This window comes from Chrysemys picta, chromosome 6, assembly GCF_011386835.1.
Source record: "Chrysemys picta bellii isolate R12L10 chromosome 6, ASM1138683v2, whole genome shotgun sequence".
Classification (NCBI taxonomy): domain Eukaryota; kingdom Metazoa; phylum Chordata; order Testudines; family Emydidae; genus Chrysemys; species Chrysemys picta.
Window position 1 is genome coordinate 90,823,528 of NC_088796.1, and position 19,832 is coordinate 90,843,359.

At 45.2% G+C, this 19,832-nt stretch overlaps 2 protein-coding genes across 2 annotated transcripts in view; one reads left to right on the forward strand and one right to left on the reverse strand.

Annotated features, from left to right (window-relative positions):
* The window catches only part of ERMP1 (endoplasmic reticulum metallopeptidase 1), a 58,986-nt gene extending 46,901 nt beyond the window's left edge, over positions 1–12,085 (forward strand). The window contains exons 15-16 of the transcript XR_010588868.1: positions 8,603–8,804; positions 11,889–12,085. The gene's annotated coding sequence lies outside the window, so the exon portion shown is untranslated. The remainder of the gene's footprint in view (positions 1–8,602; positions 8,805–11,888) is intronic.
* Positions 10,927–19,832, reverse strand: part of RIC1 (RIC1 homolog, RAB6A GEF complex partner 1) — an 85,344-nt gene continuing 76,438 nt past the window's right edge. The window contains 6 exon segments of the mRNA XM_005296801.5: positions 10,927–12,604; positions 13,274–13,462; positions 13,605–13,782; positions 15,005–15,134; positions 15,136–15,200; positions 16,089–16,375. Of these exon segments, the coding sequence (XP_005296858.2) occupies positions 12,319–12,604; positions 13,274–13,462; positions 13,605–13,782; positions 15,005–15,134; positions 15,136–15,200; positions 16,089–16,375 (1,135 nt within the window). The 3' untranslated portion in view covers positions 10,927–12,318.

Consider the following 19,832-nt stretch of genomic DNA (forward strand, 5'->3'; position numbering starts at 1 on the left):
TATCTGAAACTTGGGGAATTACCATTACTGGTAAGACATGGCATGACCAAAGAACGTAAAAATATTCTCAGTAAAGTATGGACATGGAATGAGATGATGTCTCTGCGTACCTGAATAGGTGAGCCTGCGTAGTGCAGCATAGGTTTGCTGAATTGTTTAGAAGGTGTCAGGGTAACAGGCTTCTAAAAACTGTAACGGCACAACTTGCATGTAGGTAATTAGAGATGCCAGAGGGATTCAGATATATTGGTTATGTTCATAGACTTTAAGGTTAGAAGGGACCATTATGATCATCTAGTCTGACCTCCCGCATGATGCAGGCCACAAAATCTGACCCAACCCCTTTCCCCCTTGACTCTGTTGTTGAAGTCCCCAAATTCTGTGATTTAAAGACTTCAAGTCGCAGAGAATCCTCCAGCTAGGGAACCCCGCCCCATGGTGCAGAGGAAGGCGAAAAACCTCCAGGGCCTCTGCTAATCTACCCTGGAGGAAAATTCCTTCCCGACCCCAAATATGGCGATCAGTAGAACCCCGAGCATGCAGGCAAGATTCTCCAGCCAGACCCTCATTGGCCATTGATACTATATGCCAGCGATGGCACGCTGTTCATTTGACTAAACTCACATTATCCCATTAAACCATTCCCTCCATAAACTTATCTAGCTTAATCTTAAAGCCAGAGAGGTCCTTCGCCCCCACCGTTTCCCTCGGAAGACTGTTTCAGGTGAAGTCCATCCCGTGAGAACAGTTGTCTGTCCCTGAAAGCCTCCCAGTGGCCATACATCCCAAAGCCCTCCTTATAGCACCACTCCCTTAGCCAACTATTTATCCTTACAATCCTGTCAGCCCTTTGCTGCCCTTCTGTAGGAACAGGCAGAATCCCACTGAAAATGATCTGAGCCTCGATTTCCTTGAGCGTCTTCCCCAGCCTGGTATAATCTCCCTTGATTCTCTCTAACGAGAACCTAGCCGTGTCATTTGTTCCTACGTGTAGGATTATCAAGGGGTTCTTACCTGCTCCTTTTAGGATCCTTTTCAGCCGTAGGTCCACATCCCTTATCTTAGCACCCGGTAGACAGCACACCCTTCTGTTCTCTAGGTCTGCCCTGGTCACAGGCCTGTCTAACCTCCTCAGTATGGAGTCCCCAATCACGTAAACCTGCCTTTGCCTGGTGACAGTGTGATCTACTAATCTATTGTCTGTTCCCTCTAGTCGTAACCCGTGTCCGTCCCTATTTTCCCTTATACTCCTCCTTGTGCCATCCTGTATCCTCCCAGGGCCTATATTTGGTGCTGTCTCCATCACCTCCTCCCCCCTCTCTATGGGACTAGTTGCTTGTGGGGATGTATCATCCCTACACCAACCTAATGAAAAGTTCCATGAGGAGGTAAGGGTCACGATGGGACACTTGCCAGGTAAACAAACATGGCCTTATGTAAGGCCCCCTGGTGGTCTAGGATTATATAAGATGAGGTAAACAAATCATGGCCTTATGTAAGGAACTGTTGAACCAATCGGTGTGGGGCTATACATGTGATAAACACATGATTCTCCTTCTTGTCCAATCCGTAGATGTGTTATTATAGCCTAATTGTGTTATGTAATGTAGAGGAAAACTATAAAAGAAAGCTTGCAATAAACAGAATTTGGATTCAGCTTGCAACCACGTTGGTCGTGTGCTTTATCTGCTCCGCATGGAACCCCACAGTTGCTCTTGTCTTCTTCCTCACCCTCCCACCTGCCGCCCCCCCTCCTTGTTATCCAAACACCCAAACCTGTTCCTGAGTTCTATTTCCCCTTCACTGGCCCTCCTTTTCCTTGGCCTGCTTCTCATGGTCACATGCTTCCACTGCCCTTGTTCTCCCTCTGATAATCCCCCCTCACACACTGTAGCCCCTGCTTCCACCTGAACATGAGAGATGCTTCATAACTAAACTGCATATGCCCAGAGGCTGTCACTCTCATGCATTGAGTTGAAAGGTAAAGGTGCACGTGGGTGGAAGCCTTTCTTTACTTTTAGTGGTGCAGTAGGCAAGTAGTGGATTAACTGTTCTATTTGAGGTGGTAGATGTTTCTAGAGGTCTAGTCTTTTTAAAATTGCTTTCATTTAGGAGTACCTGTAAGTCTTAATAATTTAAACCTTTACCAGTGGTGTGTCTATATCGATTAACTTCTTTGCATTTTGAAACTTATATAGTTTATTACCTTATAGTAAGTGTGGCTCTGTGCATTCTGTACACATGGATCCCACTCTTATACACAGGTGATCAGAATCTTTTAACCAGCAGTGTGTGTTTGGGGCTGTGGATGTGCCCTGTATGTCTTCACACCACCCCTCTTGAGGGTGCAGCATCCCCATCTGCATATAGAACATCTTGAAGAACCTCAGTTACTGTAAGGTAAGTAACCATTGTTTTTGTGTGTGTGCGCATGTGTATTCTGCTCTTGGTGATTACTTTGCTAAGACAGGAAAAAACGGTTACTCACCTTTGTGACTGTTCTTCGAGATGTTGCTCATATCCATTCCAATTAGGTGTGTGTGCACTGCGTGCACGATCGTCGGAGAAATTTTCTACCCTAGCAACACCTGGTGGGTCAGCTGTGGAGGCCCCTGGAGTGGCACCTTCATGGCACTGGATATATACCCCGGCCAACCCAGCACCCCCTCACTTCCTTCGTGCCGGCTACTCCAACAATGGGGAAGCGGGGCAGGTTTGGAATGGATATGAGCAACACATCTCAAAGAACAACAGTTACAAAGCTGAGTAACCGTTTTTTCTTCTTCAAGTGCTTGCTCATATCGATTCCAATTAGGTGATTACCAAGCCCCACCTAGGCGGTGGGGTCAGAGTGAGACAGTGTCGTGTGCAAAACCGCTGATCCGAATGCAGCATCGTCTCTGGATTGCTGTGCAAGCACATAGTGAGCAGCGAAGGTGTGGACTGATGACTAAACTGCAGCTCTACAAATGTCCTGGATCAGGACTTGAGCCAGGAAGGCAGTCAAGGAGGCTTGGGCCCTCGTGGAGTGGGCGGTGAGGCGTGGCGTTGGGACACCAGCCAGGTCATAGTAAGCACGAATGCAGGACATGATCCAAGAGGAGACACGTTGGGAGGAGACCAGTAGGCCTTTCAGCCGGTCGGCTACTGCAACGAAGAGTTGCATCATCTTTTGAAATGGTTTCGTACGCTCAATATAGAAAGCAACGGCCCTGCGCACGTCCAAGGAGTGCATACGCTGGTCTTGGCATATGGCTTAGGATGGAAGACGAGGAGGAATATATCCTGGTTCACATGAAAAACTGATACAACCTTGGGAAGGAAGGCAGGGGGGGGGCGAAGCTGCACCTTGTCTTTATGGAAGACTGTGTACGGAGGCTCAGATGTGAGGGCCTTGAGTTCAGAAACACGCCTTGCTGAAGTGATGGCTACAAGAAAGACTGTCTTCCAAGATAGGTAAAGGAGCAAGCAGGTAGCCAATGGCTCGAATGGGGGTCCTGTGAGCTTGGAGAGAACCAGGTTAAGATCCCACGCCAGAACGGGTTGGCATTGCTGTGGGTAAAGGCGGCCTAAGCCCTTGAGGAATCTGACAACCATCGGGTTAGAGAAGACCAAGGAAGCGTGTTCTCCTGGGTGGAACGTCGATACAGCGGCCAGGTGAACCCTGACTGCAGATATCGCCAAGCCCTACTGTCTCAGGGACAGGAGATACTTGAGTATAAGAGGAATAGACGCCTGCAAGGGGGGGTGTGGCCCGCTGCTCGCACCAACAGGAGAACCGCTTCCACTTCGCTAAGTAAGTGGGCCGTGTAGAGGGCTTTCTACTTCCCATCAGAATCTGTTGCACGGGATGTGAGCATTATAGCTCTGTTCGATTCAGCCATGGAGCATCCACGCTGTAAGGTGGAGCGATTGCAGGTCAGGGTGACACAATCGACCGTGGTCCTGGGAGATCAAGTCTGGGCACAAGGGAAGCGTGATCCGAGTTTGAACCGATAGCTCCAGAAGCATGGTGTACCAGTGCTGTCTTGGCCAAGCTGGAGCGACTAGAATCACACATGCCTGGTCTCTCCGTAGTTTGAGCAGTACCCTGTGGACCAGTGGGAATGGAGGGAAAGCGTAGAACAGCTGGTCTTTCCACATTAGAAGGAAAGCGTCCGACAGGGAGCCAGGAGATCGCCCTTGTAGGGAGCAGAACACGTGGCACTTCCTGTTGGCTCGTGATGCGAACAGGTCTACCTGGGGAAATCTCCACCTCTGGAAGATGGAATAGATGATGTCCGGGCGAATCGACCACTCGTTCGTCTGGAAGGATTTGCTGAGACGATTCATCAGAGTGTTCTGGACTCCAGGGAGGAACGATGCCATGAGATGTATCGAGTGGGCAATGCAGAACTCCCACAGACAAATGGCCTCGTGGCTCCTCCTTGCTTGTTGATGTAGAACATGGCCATGGTGTTGTCTGAGAGGACTAACACGCAGCGGCCATGCAGGAGACCGAGAAATGCCTGCACAAACCGCCTTGTGATCCAGCCACCAGGTAAGAGAGGTCAAGACAGAGTTCAGAATCGTGACCACCATGTTCAGCCTGTCCCGAGAAGGGCGGTACACCGAGGACACCCAGGCCTGAAGTTGGCGAAGCCAAAGTCTGGCATGCCTGGTTACGTAAGTACAAGAGGCCATGTGACCCAACAGACCAAGGCATGTCCTTACAGTGGTAATCGGGAAGGCCTGGCGTCTGTGGATGATGTCCGCGATGGTGCGAAACAGAGTGTCGAGTCTAGGACTGCCCCCATAAACTCTATTCTCTGGGTCGGCTCCAGAGTGGACTTTTCTAAGTCGTGGAATGTTTGCTTTGTCACCGAAGGTATGCTGCCATGACGGCCATACATTTGGTGAACACTCTCGGAGCCGCGGACAGTCCGAAGGGAAGGACAGCAAATTGGTAGTGTACCTTGTTTACTACAAAACAAAGGAAGCGCCTGTGAGGAGGGTAGATCGCTATATGAAAATATGCATCCTTCATGTCGAGGGCGGCATACCAATCCCCAGGATCAGGGGAAGGGATGATGGTCCCCAGGGAGACCATGTGGAACTTCAACTTTACTATGAATTTGTTGAGTCCACGTAAGTCTAAAATGGGTCGCAGACCCCCTTTTGCTTTGGGGATCAGGAAGTAGTGGGAGTAAAACCCCTTGCCCCTTAATTCTGGGGGAACCTCCTGTATAAGGAGATGCTCGTGAGAAGGGTCCCTGAAGAGGGACAGGGAGGGGGGGTACGAAGAAAAGTGGAGGGGGTATCCCCTCTCCACCGTGCGAAGGACCCAACAGTCTGAAGTTATAAGGGACCAAGCACAGTGGAAACGGGAGAGGCGATCCTGAAATAAAGGAGATGGATCCTGGGTAGTGGCTGGTGCGCGCGCCATCCTCGGGCGCAGCTTCAAAAGTTTTGCCTAGGTCCTGAAGGTGGCCTAGGGGGGCCCTGGTTCTGACCGGGTTGGGGTCCGGTGGGCCTCCGTCTATCACCTCGTCCCAGCCTTCTGGGGAAGTCTTGTCTCTGACGAGGAGGAGGAGGGTAGAACCTTTGTGGGTGTGGCCTAAAGGGCCTGCGTTGAGGTCCTGGGACATGCATCCCCAGGGAGCGCATGATGGTTCTCGAGTCTTTGAGGCTCTGTAACCTAGAGTCCGTCTTGTCTGAGAACAAGCCTTGGCCCTCAAACGGCAGATCCTGCAGGGTCTGCTGCAGTTCTGGCGGTAACCCCGAAACCTGGAGCCACGTCGCATGGCTATCTCAGACACTAGAGTCCTGGCAGCCAAGTCCGCAATGTCGAGGGAGGCCTGTAAGGAGGTTCTTTTTTGCCCTCCTCCACCAGGGCCCCAAACTCTTCCCTCGAGTCCTGGGGGACCAACTCTTTAAATTTACCCAGGGATTTCCATGAGTTATAATTGTACCGACTTAAGAGCGCCTGTTGGTTTGCGGCCGTGAGCTGCAGACCTCCCGCCGAATAAACCTTGCGTCCAAACAAATCAAAGCGCTTAGCGTCCTTTGATTTGGGCGCTGCCACCTGCTGGCGTTCACTGATGAGACTACCAGTGAACACGCTGAGGGATGGGTGTAGAGGTACTCAGTCTTTAGAGGGAACAAAGTACTTCCTCTCTGGCAGTGGGAGGGATGGAGGCCGGGGTTTGCTATAGGGCCGTAGCGTTAGCCTGAATTGTTCAGATAATAGGCAACACCACCCAGCTTGGGGCATCAGATGAAAGGATGCTCACCACCAGGTCCTCCACCTCCACTATCTCCTCGGCCTGTAGGTCCATATTTCGTGCCACCCTACATAACAAGTCTTGGTGGGCACGAAGATCTATAGGAGGTGGGCCTGAGGGTGTTGTACCCGCCACTGCCTCAGCTGGGGAAGATGAGGATGACACCTCAGGGGGTAAAGGATCTGTGTGGGGGTCCGGCTCCAAGGGACTTGGAGGTGCAGGATCCCCTGCACCAGGGTCTGGTTCCTGCGTGGGCGTCGGGACCAGAGCCTCCATACCCCCTGGGGGAGGACGGGAGATGGCGGCCTCAGGACCTCTGGGCTCAGAGTGAGCCGAGCGAGAGGCCGCTATTGGAGACCCTTGAGCCTGGTGATATGCCCAAGGGGTCTAGAAAGACCAATGCGTAGGGTCTTGTCGAAGGTTTTCTGCCCCCTCCTGCCAATGACCCAAGTCGTCTGCAGCTTGACCCTGAGCAGGGTACGCTGAACGGGGAGCCCCTTCAGACAAGTGAGACGCCGCTCTCAAGGGCCAGGGTGGTGCCAAGCGTGGGTGCAGGGAATCGTCCTGGTACGGTGCCAAACAGTGCTGATCCATTGGCAAGCGGTCTCTGTGTGGTGCCGGTGAACGGTACCGGGATCGAGAATGGTGCCAATGTCCATCGCAGTACTTGGATCTGGACGACAAAGACCGTCTGTAATCTCGGTGCCGGGAGCGGCGCTCATACCGGTGCCGAGAGCTGCGCCTTGACTCCGACCGGTACCGATGCTCGGGTACGTGCCGGGAGGTAGATCTGGGCCGCGAATACGAGCAGTGCAGAGATGGAGAGCGGTGCCGGGACTGCGAGCGGGGGGCGGTGCCGCGAGTCCATGCCCGGAGATGGCGGCCGTATTAGGGTAGGCTTGCCCCTGGACTGTACCGTACGAAGGGCATGTGGTGCCACGGGTTGAGAAGGCACCAGCTCCGTGAAGGCGATGAGGTCTCTCGCCGTGGCAAACGTCGCCGGTGTAGAAGGGAGACAGGGCTCCACCACCTGACGAGGTGGTGAGCCAGTCCTCAACGGCCCTACACCCGGGGTCAACGGTGCTGATGATACTTGCACCCTCTGGTGTTCGGAAGCCGGGCGCGGCTCTACCACCCATGCGGGGGGAGCCGGTGCCTGTTGGATGGCAGCGTCCTGAGTCTTACGGGGCCTTTTATGTCCCGGAGACAGGGACTGGTGCTGAGGGAGGACGGTGCCATGGCGCCTTTTCCGCGTCTGCCTGCGGTGCAGTACCGGAAGGTGCCCCTGGGGCACTACGCACCGAGGCGCTCGGTGCCGGAACCTGGCGCACTGAAGGAGGATCTGGGCTAAGTGCTGCCTCCCTTAGGAGCTGCTTAAGCCTGAAGTCCCACTCCTTTTTCGTCCTTGGCTTGAAAGCCTTGCAAATCTTGCACTTGTCCGTTTGGTGAGACTCCCCATAGCACTTCAGACAAGAGTCATGGGGGTCTCCCATTGGCATAGGCCTAGCACGTCTCGCACGGCTTAAAGCTGAGAGCCTTGGGCATGAGCCCGGCTGTGCGCTGGGGGGGGAAAAGGGGGGAATAAAGGCCCCCTTAAGCCCCGCTAACTACAAAAACCTATTTATAACTATTAACAACTACTAATCTAAAAAACACAATTAACTATCTACAAGAAGCAACAGGTAAAGCTAGGGAGAGTGGAGAACAGCTATGCCGTGCTCCACAGTTCCAACGACCGTCACGGGCGGTAAGAAGGAACTGAGGGGGCGCCGGGTCGGCCGGGGTATATATCCAGCGCCATGAAGGCGCCACTCCAGGGGCTCCACAGCCGACCCACCGGGTGTTGCTAGGGTAGAAAATTTCTCTGATCGTGCACACGGCACGCACGCACCTAATTGGAATCGATATGAGCAAGCACTCGAAGAAGAACCTATGTTCTAGAGGAGTTAAGCCTGAGTAAAGACTCATACTGCTTGAGCAAACTGGGCAGCAGAGATGGAGGCTGATACCTGTGAATGGAGATCATGCTGCTGCTCAGCAGTTCCAGGTTAGGCTAGAAACAACCCCTGAGCTTACCTACTCTGATCTCCTGCGTAACACAGCTCTAGGAGTCCCAGGAATTAATTCCTGCTTCAATTCCAAAAGCGAAGGTTGACTGGTTTTCAATGGGCTGTGGTGGACTCTCCCTCACTGGAGAATTGTTCCTCATGGTTTAGGCCGAAGGATTCAAGCTATTGATTATATTTCTCTGCTAAACTGAAGAGCTATCAAATTTGTGTTCATCATGTAGGTTTTAACTTGATCAGTCTTATAATGCACATTTTCAATAACTTTTGTAGCTCTTCTCTTCCAATTTATTACCATCATTCCTGAATTGTGGACACGGCTGCACCAGTGCTAATGAGGTAATACAAGGTTCCTACTCCTGCCTGTAGATCCAAGGATTGCATAAGATTTTTTTGGCTACGGCAGTGTTCATGTTCATCTGATTATCCACAAAACTCTTGAGTCACTGCATCCCAGGATCAAGTCCCCCATTGTGTAAGTATAAGCTTACATTTGCCCTGTAAGCTAGGTCCAAACACTTGAGATAATTAGTAAATCGTGACAGTGGGTCAGAGATACCAAAGCCCCAAACTGTCAGTAATTGTTTTCTTCTAGTTCATTGATCAATATCAAGCCAAGAACCTATTCCTGCTGTACCTTACTAGATAAACATGTTTAAGGCCTGTGCACTACTGTTGCAGCTCTCTGTCCCAGGATAAGGTAGATGAGACTGTATCTTTTATTGGACCAACTTCTGTTGGTGAGAGGAAACCTTTACACAGAACTCTCCATTAGTTTAATAATATGCCATGTTCATTGGGCATCCATTCTAAAGCTCAGATTTGTAAAGCTATCGAGGCATGAGTCTAAATTCCATGGTCATCTGATGAAATTCAGACTGACTGCTTTAATAGCTTTTGAAAGTTAAGATTTAGGCTCCTAAATCAGTTAGGCATAGCAATGCTTAAATAGCTTTAAAACTCTGGGCCTTAAAAGTGATGTAGTACTACATCACATGCCTTAGAGAAGTCTACATGTATACTCAGCAAGAGGAAGTTGAGCTGGCCAGCCAGTACCAACAATTTTGGACAAAATTAAGGGCTAGAAGTGGGTCCTTCACTAATGGTATCTTGTAGAGGGAAGTATTAAATGCTATTTTAATTACATTAAGATCTAATTCATTTTGCCTTTCCCCAGCTAAATATAGCATTAACCAAGAATACTGTAAGTTTTTAGTATTGCTTTTACTAACAGGACAGCTAACTTTTTAAACACTCCTGTCCACAGGTAATTTGCTGAAACAAACACAAACAGCAACAACTAGGACATTGGTTAAGAAATAAATGTAGTATAAGGGAAAAAACCCATGTATGCTCTATTCCAAAAAGAGTAGTGTCCAGGTTGACTTAAGATGCTTTGCATTAGTGAGATCACTACAGATGACTCTTGCAAGGCAATTTCTTCTATATCTGTTCAAACTACACATAAAACAGCAGTGCTGGAATGTAAATAAGATCAAAAACTTTAAGAGGCTTGTGGCAGTGATTCTCAACCAGGGGTACCTCAACTCAAATAGATATTTGCCTAGTTTTAAAAGTACTAGCAAAAAAGTCAGTACAATGAGTTGTTTATACACCTCTACCTCAATATAACGCTGTCCTCAGGAGCAAAAAAATCTTACCGCGTTATACTGAACTTGCTTTGATCCACTGGAGTGCACAGCCCTGCTTTACTGTGTTATATCAGGGTAGAAGTGTATTACTCTATATATTTACACTCAGATGTAAATTGAGGGATAGCCAGAGACACTGAAATTTAAGTACAGTATTTTATAATTGTATGGTAAGTGAGAATGTAAACAATTTTTCAGTAATAACTCATTTTTTTCTGAGGTGTAATTTGGGGGTATACAAGACAGACTGCTGAATGGTTGAGTCACTGGCTGATGGTGAAGGAACATTTGCAGCACAAAGTTCTAATAGCAGTAGCTGTCATTTTCCTACAGTAGGAAAAGTCTTGCAAGCTCACTTCAGGTGGGGGCAGATCTATCTTGACTCCTGGAATAAATCTAACTTTTTCAGAAGTGACTGTTCATACTTTTTTCCCCCATCCATTAGTGCAGCACTCAATTTACCATGAACAAATAAATTGTCAGTTATTAAAAGTGAAAAAAATAAAGTCCAAATAGTACACAAATGACAAAGTCAGACTTTTACTTATAGCATTTAAAACCCAAACTAAGTTCTTAAGGCCTGCTTTCATTTGATTTTTCTTGTCTAGCCATCTTCACAAAATTAATTTTTTCTATACCAAGTTTAAGTTAACTATTCTTTTAACCCAGTAATAGATTTAAAAGTCAGTTCACCAAAAGCTTAATACAACTGTTTCATTGTTCAAGTCCCCTAATTTGGATGGAAGAATATACTTCAGATAACTGACATTAGTATGCTTTATTTACTAGGCAGGATCTGTCCCCCATAGCTATACTACTGTAGATTAAGTTAATCAAAACAGGATTTGAAGTTTTGCTGCATGTAAGACAATCAATAAAATTACACCTACAGCAGACACCATTAAACTCTCCTTAAAACATAAATAAGCAAGTGCAACCAGCCACTTATTTCACCCTTGTGAATATTCTTCACACTTAAGACAGGTCAGGTTTTATTTTCAGAATCTGAATGGGAATAACAGCAGTGGGAGACTATGCTGTAACTACCACATTGTAAAAAATCAATACAATGATGTTATAAAAATAAGCTAGTGGGATTTTGTATAAAATAAGCAATGTTGCATTATTTTGTTCAGATTGCACAGTACAAACAAGCCAATATCTAAATTAATACTGTTACAGGTATTTAATATTACATATATTGGGAGACAGCAGCTAGGAAAATAAGCACTTCAAAGCAGCTATGAGACTTCTGCAGCCAGCTTTTCAGAACAGTGTCCAAAAGTTAAAATAAAATCTTATATTTAATTACAGGTATACACATTATAAAATGTTGAAAAAAAGTAAGTATGCACTGCTTACATATTAAATTTTAGTAACAGTACATAAGTGATTCTATTTATATAAAAAAATCCATTCTTGTGAAAGGAATTTACACATGAAATAAATAAACGTTCAGTAATCTTAAAATTAATTGTAGGTCAGAGTGGCCAAGTGTAAAAACCAAGCCACTTTTAAAATGTTACTCTAATGATAGGGCAGAGTAAAAGTATGCCACATCCAGAAGGAAGTGCAACTCTGCTTTAATTTTACCAATTAGTTATAACCATGCAAAATACACAGGTACCTTCAAATATGGTACAACTCCAAGAGCATGAACAGCACACCCTTGAGAATATTTATACAAGAATATTCACAAAAACATACACTTTACAATTCTTTAATACAAAATATTTAGTGATATCAAATAGCATAATCTATTAAACACTTAGATCCCAGTTGACTCAGGCCATAACTTTCTAACTAGCTTCGTCTTACAATTCATATTTTTAAGTGACAGGAAAAACAGGCAAGTGGGGATGATTATAAAATGGTGTAGTCATCTCTTGCTTTCTCTCATTATATAGGAGATATTCAGAAGGTTGTTCAAATTAGGTGACGCATATGGCAAAGGGACCCATGAAATGGATGTTAAAATAAACTGCATTGATGCCTATTGCTGTCCTTCTGCAATCAATATCCAGTACCAGAGAGGAAGCTCAATTTAGAGGAGGACAGAGGAAGAACAAGTCTTAGTCACAATAAAACCAAATCTTTTCACACAGCTATTCTCTTGGTTTCAATTGTAGGTGTTTTAAAACTGAAAAGTTGAGCTGCTTATTTGAGGTCACCTTATATTCATCCATGGATTTGACATTCTCTGTTCAATGCTTGTAGAAATCAAACATTAAAATCCAACCCAGGGAAGCATGTCTGAAAGCTGGTTTGCTTCCTTACAATCCTGATAATTTGTGTACTTATCTGCCAGCTGTGCTATCATTAATAACTAAAATCATGTTAGGATACAGTGCAGTCATAACTGCCTTCCTGGAGAGGATCCTCCTCCTCTGCCCCAGACATGTCCTCTTCATGTCGACTCACACTGCTACTTCCACTATCACTCTGAGGGCTAGTGCTATGGCAGGTCAAACTCCGGCTTTCCTCTGCCCTTGGGCTGGCTTGTTCAGTAACCTTACAAGGGTTCACTGGTTGAAAAGCTTCAGGCTGCACTTGCTCTTCTGATATCTCACTTAGTTTCTGGAGCTGTGGCTTGATGACATTTAAAAATGGCTTGTACCCAGGGCTAAAGAACAAAGAAGGAAGAGGTAACTGCAGTGAACTAAAAATAGCACTTCATTCACATTCTGCCCTCTAGGCTTCAGCAGTAAACCATTACTGTGACCCACCTATTAGAGCTCTTGCATAAAGCGCATGGGGTCAAGCTGCTACTGTCAAACAGTGACAGCAATTCAAATAGAGACCATTGTTTCAGGGGACTATGCATTATAACAGACTGTTACAGAGCTGTGGATTTCTATAGGGAAGCTGCTAAGGAAAATTCTATTCTGAGTGTCTAAACAATGTAAACAGAGACCCAAGTAGCAGAACATTGTCAAAATACCAAATTATAGATTGTAATAGGAGGGTCCCTTCATTTATTCAAAAGAATTTTAAAACTTATAAAGTAGTGGAAGACACAGCACTGTGTTCTGTAATTAGTAAAAATGTAAAGTGATACATTTTCAATACAACTAGAAACCTAAGTAATCAGTATATTGCAGTGGCACTGAAAAGCCTCAGACAGGATCAAGGCCCCATTGTTCCAGGTCAGGTACAAACACACAGGAAGAAAAGAGATTGCTATGTGAAAAACCTCAACCTCACACTAATCAATATAAACCCCAAATTGAATTACGTACAAAATTCTGTATTCAGCCATCTATCAAAACTAATCTGCTGCAATGACACTTACCAATCTGTGGAAGCCCATCTGTCTACAGCATGTAGCCCAGTCTTGATATTCTGCCAGATCTCTCCATCAGCATCAGAGGATTGCATTATGATAAAAACCTGGTTGATTATTGAAGATTCTCTGAGAATAAGGCCTATGATAATGCACCAGTCCAGACATCCTGCTTCCATGAAGATGTGTAGCAAATACCTATAAGAACAAAACAGTTCATGCAGTGGCACGCTTTTCCTCCTCCCAAGGACAAAATTCAAACAACGCTAGATCACACACATGCTAAAAGCAAGAGTGAACATATTTTAGTTTCAATTCATCTTATGATGATGTAACTTACCGTAGTTGGACCTGTGACTTGTGTGGCCCTTTACTAGCCAATTCCAGAGAGAGATGTTCCAGCTCTGACTGTGTTAAACTTAGAGTGGAGATGTTTTCATCCACCATGGTCCAGTCACCATCCACAATAGAACTTGTTTCTGTCAGGTCTGTTGCTGAACCAATGCTGCATTCATCACCTACCAAAATACATTCAACAGGATATTTAGAAAGCCATCTATTAATTTATCAGGTGTCAATGTTTTCTTTTGCACTGCTTCCTCCAGAAACTGATTGGGCTCATTTAATAGTTAAACATTTACATACCAACGTAACTAGCTTTGGGATTCAGTAAGGGTGTTATTGGGTACTGAACAGCTAGCAGTTAGCCAGGAGCAATCTGAATGTAGGTATATTGTCCTTCTAAGGATTTAAAGGTCTTGTTGGTGCATTGGATTAATATATACTTATAGACTTGCTTTTCTTTGCAAGCTGTTTTTTCAGTAGCAATTCTTGTTTGTACCAGATAAAGACAATCCTGCAGGATAAACTGAGTAGGAAGAGTAATATGTATACAACAGGTCCCCCAGGCACTCATACAGATCATTTGGAAAATAGTGAAGTACTGTTGAGCTCTTGGACAGATGTAGAAATCTCCCAAACACTATTAGTAATCAGAATTACTACGGTGAACATCTTAATTGATCCTAAAACTAGAGTCAATGGAAATACGTTACAAGGCTGTTCTTAGCATGTGCGCAACATGCCCCAGGTGGCACATGACCAAGATTCATCACCAAATTTGGTCTGCTGGTTGGATCATTAGCTTCCCTGAGCACGACATGAATGCTGATTCATGCCCCCAGTTAAAAGTTATTTCCAACAGTCCTATGTGCCTTTGATTCCTGTTTATGCTCTAAAACAGACAGTATTAAGATGAAGTGAGTGAAATTGTCATGAAGGATACACATTTAGTCTGAAGAGCAGGAGTGGATTGGGAAGTGTGAAACCGATTTAAAATGGACTAGTCTTTTTCCAAAAAAAGCAAGATACAGAAAGGAAACAGTCAAATTTAGTTATTAAAATCATCAGTTTTAATAGTTTTAGGTGCTACCAACACAGGTAAGGACCTTTTCTAAAAAACACCAGACATGATTTTTTACTTTCAAGTCCTTTTAAATACAGCTGTCGCTTGCATGGTCATAGTCTTCAATTCTGACTCAGCCACAAAGTTGTCAATGCACTTTTAAATGTTTTTAGTATACTTTTCCACCGACTGAGCCAATCTTTTCTGCATTATGGTATCACTAGATAACAGGACAGCACCATACAGCAGTGATGAGCATTCATGACAAATGATGAATACCTAGATGCAATTTTCTGAGGGTGATGCAGAACGTGTGAGTGTGAGTGTTAACCTACCTTTATTTAATAAAGGAGAGAGGAATGCATCTTGCATGTGAGGTCCATGGGATGAAAGTGTGTCCATTTCTCTCTGGGAGGAATTGATGGTGCTAAGCCAGCTGTGACTCTGAGGTGCACTTGAGACCCCCCGTGTCCATTTCCACATTTAAAAAGCTGTCTGCAGACTGGGACTTGAGCAGCTGCTCTCCAACAGCTAGAAATAAGGAGGCATTTATAAAAAACTGACCTACAATACAAGTAGCCATTTTTTAATACATCTCCCAAACAACTTTTTACAGTTATATCCAAGTCAAAATTCAAGTAATTAAGTTGCTGACAAATGAACAAATGCAAGGGAATGCAGATCTTATGGCTATTGTAAGACCCTTCGATCAGCCTCAGTGTATCTAGATACTGGCACACAGTGAAAGTGCCATCTAATATGTTGCTGGCATAGCTGAGCTACCACGTAAACTCACTTTTTTGCAATCTTGAGACAAACAGTCTAGCTTATAGAATTAAAAGATGCTTTAAAATTGCAGTGAGATCCATGTGGTAATCTCACAAAATAATATATTGAAAGATGTAACAACAACATTGTAATACAGGTTTGAAAACTGCAGCACATTCTCACAATTTTAACTCTTCCATCTCACTACCACATTGCTAGCAAATTTCAGCAAGTCACATGAAAAACAAGGTGTATCTCTAAAAATCAGATAAAGCTGATCAAATGCCCATCTAAAACCACATAATGTACTGATTTTAGTCACTTTCTTTGGCTGAAATTATATAAAATGTTGTGTCCAGACTGACCTGTAACAGAGATCTAGTTCTCTGATTTAATACAGCTAAAATATAACTTCTGAGAGAAAACAGGAAATCTCAACAGAAGCTACAACATAACATAACTACTGCGAAGACATGATGTCTATGCTAAACAGAACCCCTTCAAAGCCATGCAAAGTAAGGAACTGTGCAGGTGATAAACCTCAACCTGTTCTTTGCTTGGCTGAACTGAGATACGAGAGATTAAAACTAATGGAGGCAGGACTGCAGGAAAGAAACCTAGTCCACCAAAATAACTCAGATGGTACAGCACCTGTCTTGTACTTTCCATTCTTGAAAGGTGAATTAACAGAGCAAGCTGGTATGACTGGAAATGGCCAGAGAAAGTCTTTGTGTAGTCTCTTCAAGGCAATCACAAAATCCTCCACACGGGCAGCTCGGGCTCGCTCCTTACACAGCCAACCAATCAGCTCAAAGCCTAGTTGCGCAGCGAAGCATCCAAGGTCTTTAAGCCTGATTTCCTCCAGCAAGCGTCGAGCATGACGCCAGAGCATCATATCAATGTACATATTCTCAGCACAGTCACTGTCTTTACTCCACCTGTGGACCAACACAAGAGAAGAGAAGAGGTGAGGTGATATTAAGACTGTAGCTTAAAAGTCACCTATAGTTCAGCTGTAGCACAGATATATGAAATTGCAAACTGGTGAAAACCACTTGCACGTTGATAAAAGAGATTACGCGTTACCTGGGGTTCCTTTACCCAAGAGCCTCCACTATCACTATGAGCTATGTGACAATAGGAATGTGGTAGATAGAAACTAGATAGGCAGCACCAGCTGCAGGGGCTTAAAGTCTTAGCAGTGAAGGCAGGGCTACATGTCACTAGGGAAGCAAGGAGCAGCCCCCCTTCCAAAGTGGCCTCTCAGAGAAAGCAAACTCCAGAAGACTGTGGCACTAGCAGTTTCTCTCACAGACAAGCACTCCTGCCACTCTCTAAGCCCTCAGCTGGGGCTCCAGTCCCGCCCCACTGAGCCCGAACCAGACCCCCACCCCACCCAGCTCCACACTCCCAGCACCCAAACTCCCCACTAAACCCCACACACCCCCTGCTGAGCCCTAACCATCTTCACATGGACCCTCTGGCAGAGTCCCATTGCCCCTGCACCTGGAACCCCTCCCCGTCCCCCCCTCAATAAGCCCCTCTGCATCCAGATGCCTCACAGAGCTTCCCACACCAAAACTACCACACACAGAACCCTCTTGCTCCACACCTGGATCCTGCTAGCCTGAACCTGCCTGCCCACACCTGGTGTGCTTGGCACAGAGGGGCAGAGCCCTGGGGTGTTTCTGGAGCCAGCCCAGCCCCTGCGCTGGGTCAGGTGTAGCCTCACCCCCGAGTCCCTGTCCTTGGGTGGGGTACTATAGGGTGATCTCCCATCTCAATGCAGCCAGTGACCTGTGCTCCCAACTGCCATGCTGGAGCCTCCACATTTATTTATTGACAAATTAAAATGTGCAGAATGTTTAGGCTCAGAATTCCCTCAGGAGTAGCAAGCTTTCATCAAATGACTCTTCAGGAGATGGCTATGCATGAAAAATCATGGTAGTCTTGCAAGTTTTGTGAGAGGTGAGCTTTTCCCTGGGTCAATGTTTCATACAGGTACCAAGTGTCTAACATTAACTTTAAATACTGATCCAGGAAGTGGACTTTGTGCTGGTGGTGGAATAGTAGCAATCTTCAAACAGGAGAGGCCTGTGAAGTCCAAACCCACTGAAGAAGAGAACAGAGGAAATGTGCTTCATATTACCGTCAAAGCACAGATATCTACCCTGTTCCTTCATATACCAAGCACCATATCTGAGTGGGAGGGGGACACTGCCTTTAAAAACAAAATGTACAGTATTCTGGAACACAAATGTCTTACTGGATCAGACCAGGGGTCCATCTAGTCCAGTACTTGGTCTTTAACAATGGCCAATTACCAGCTCCTTTACAGAAAGGAAGGAAATAGAAGGAAAATAGGATAGCCTGCTCCCAATAAAGTTTGTCCTAACTTCCAATAGTTAGAGATCTGAGTAAACTCTGAAGCTTAATGTTTTTATCCCTTTATGGGGCTGAAAAGAGGTTGAACACTAAGTAATTTTAAAAATAAAAATACCACAAGAAAAACAATCAAAACTGATACTTGGGAGAAACATTTAGATAGAATTATTAATTGCATCTCATATGACTAGTCCAGCAAAACCTACTTCTGGTAGACCACCACCAGATTCAGAGAAAGCTGGTCCATTCCATATAAGAAGTGTTTAGCGCTCCTTGAGAAAGATTGATTTTCTTTGAGTAGGAGGCCTGGTCTACACTGGGGAGGGGGGGGGAATTGATCTAAGTTACGCAACTTCAGTTACGTGAATAACGTAGCTGAAGTCGACGTACTTAGACCTACTCACCGCGGTGTCTTCACTGTGGTGAGTCGACTGCTGCTGCTCCCCCGTCGACTCTGCCTGTGCCTCTCGCGGTGGTGGAGTACAGGAGTCAACGGGAGAACGCTCGGGTGTTGATTTATCGCATCTAGACTAGACGCGATAAATCGACCCCTGCTGGATCGATCGCTGCCCACTGATCCGTCGGGTAGCGTAGAAATACCCGGAGTCTTTTACAAGAATCTTTGATCTGGCAGCTTAGGGAAAAAGATGTTTCCCTGGACAGAATCCTCCCACCATGAAGATGACAATTGCACACAGTGAAAAATTCCACCTGCTCAGAAGCACAAAGATTTAGGAAATCAATGCTTATGGCTAAAAATTCCATAGGGAATTTCTGTGCTTGGGCTGGTAGGAACTCTTAATACCAAAGTCATAAATCTAACAACTTCGATTCAATTAGAAATATCTTAATTTTAAATGGTACAAAAAAGGAAAAAGTTTTAAAACAGCTTAAGATTGGAGAAAATTCTTCTAAGAACATGACTGAACTCAGCTTGTAGGACATCAGTCTGACTTCACTGTAACTAAAATTGATTTGAACTGCATGCTTTCACCTGTAATTGCCAGAATTATTGTTCATACCTGTCTGTGTAGTGCTATGCTCACTTAACTTGCCTTACTATCTGTTGTACTGCTTAAAAGGACTAAACTTGAAACCTTTAGTTTGATGAGTATATAACTAAATTTCAGCATTCGCATAGCACTTTTGTAGCTGGCATTGCAAGATATTTACATGCCAGATATAACTTAGAGAATTTTTCACTTGACCACAGCTTTTTCATACTCTCCTTCATGCTTCGGCCACCATTCCAGAGGACATACTTCCATGCTGATGATGCTCTTTAAAAAAAGAACGCATTACTTAAATTTGTGACTGAACTCCTTGGGGAAGAATTGCAGGTCTCTGGCTCAGTTTTGCCCGCATTCTGCCATATATTTCATGTCATAGCAGTCTCAGATGATGACTCAGCACATGTTCATTTTAAGAACACTTTCGCTGCAGATTTGACAAAACGCAAAAAAGGTACCAATGTCAGATTTTTAAAGATAGCTACACACTCCACCCAAGGTTTAAGAATCTGAAGAGCCTTCCAAAACCTGAGAGGGACGAGGTGTGGAGCATGCTTTGAGAAGTCTTAAAAGAGCAATACTCCAATGCAGAAACTATAGAACTGAACTACCAAAAATGAAAATCAGCCCTCTGCTGGTGGCATCTGACAGATGATGAAAAGGAATATGCATTGGTCTGCACTACTTTGGATTGTTATCGAGCAGAACCTGTAATCAGCATGGACACATGTCCTCTGGAATGGTGATTGAGGCATGAAGGGACGTATGAATCTTTAGCGCATCGGAAATGTAAATACCTTGCAACACCGGCTACAATAGTGCCACGATAACACCTGTTCTCACTTTCAGGTGACACTGAACAAGAAGCAGGCAGCTTATCTCCTGCAAATGTAAACAAAACTTGTTTGTCTGAGCGATTGACTGAACAAGAAACAGGACTGAGTGGACTTGTAGGCTTTTATATTGTTTAACATTGTTTTTATTTTTGAATGCATTTTTT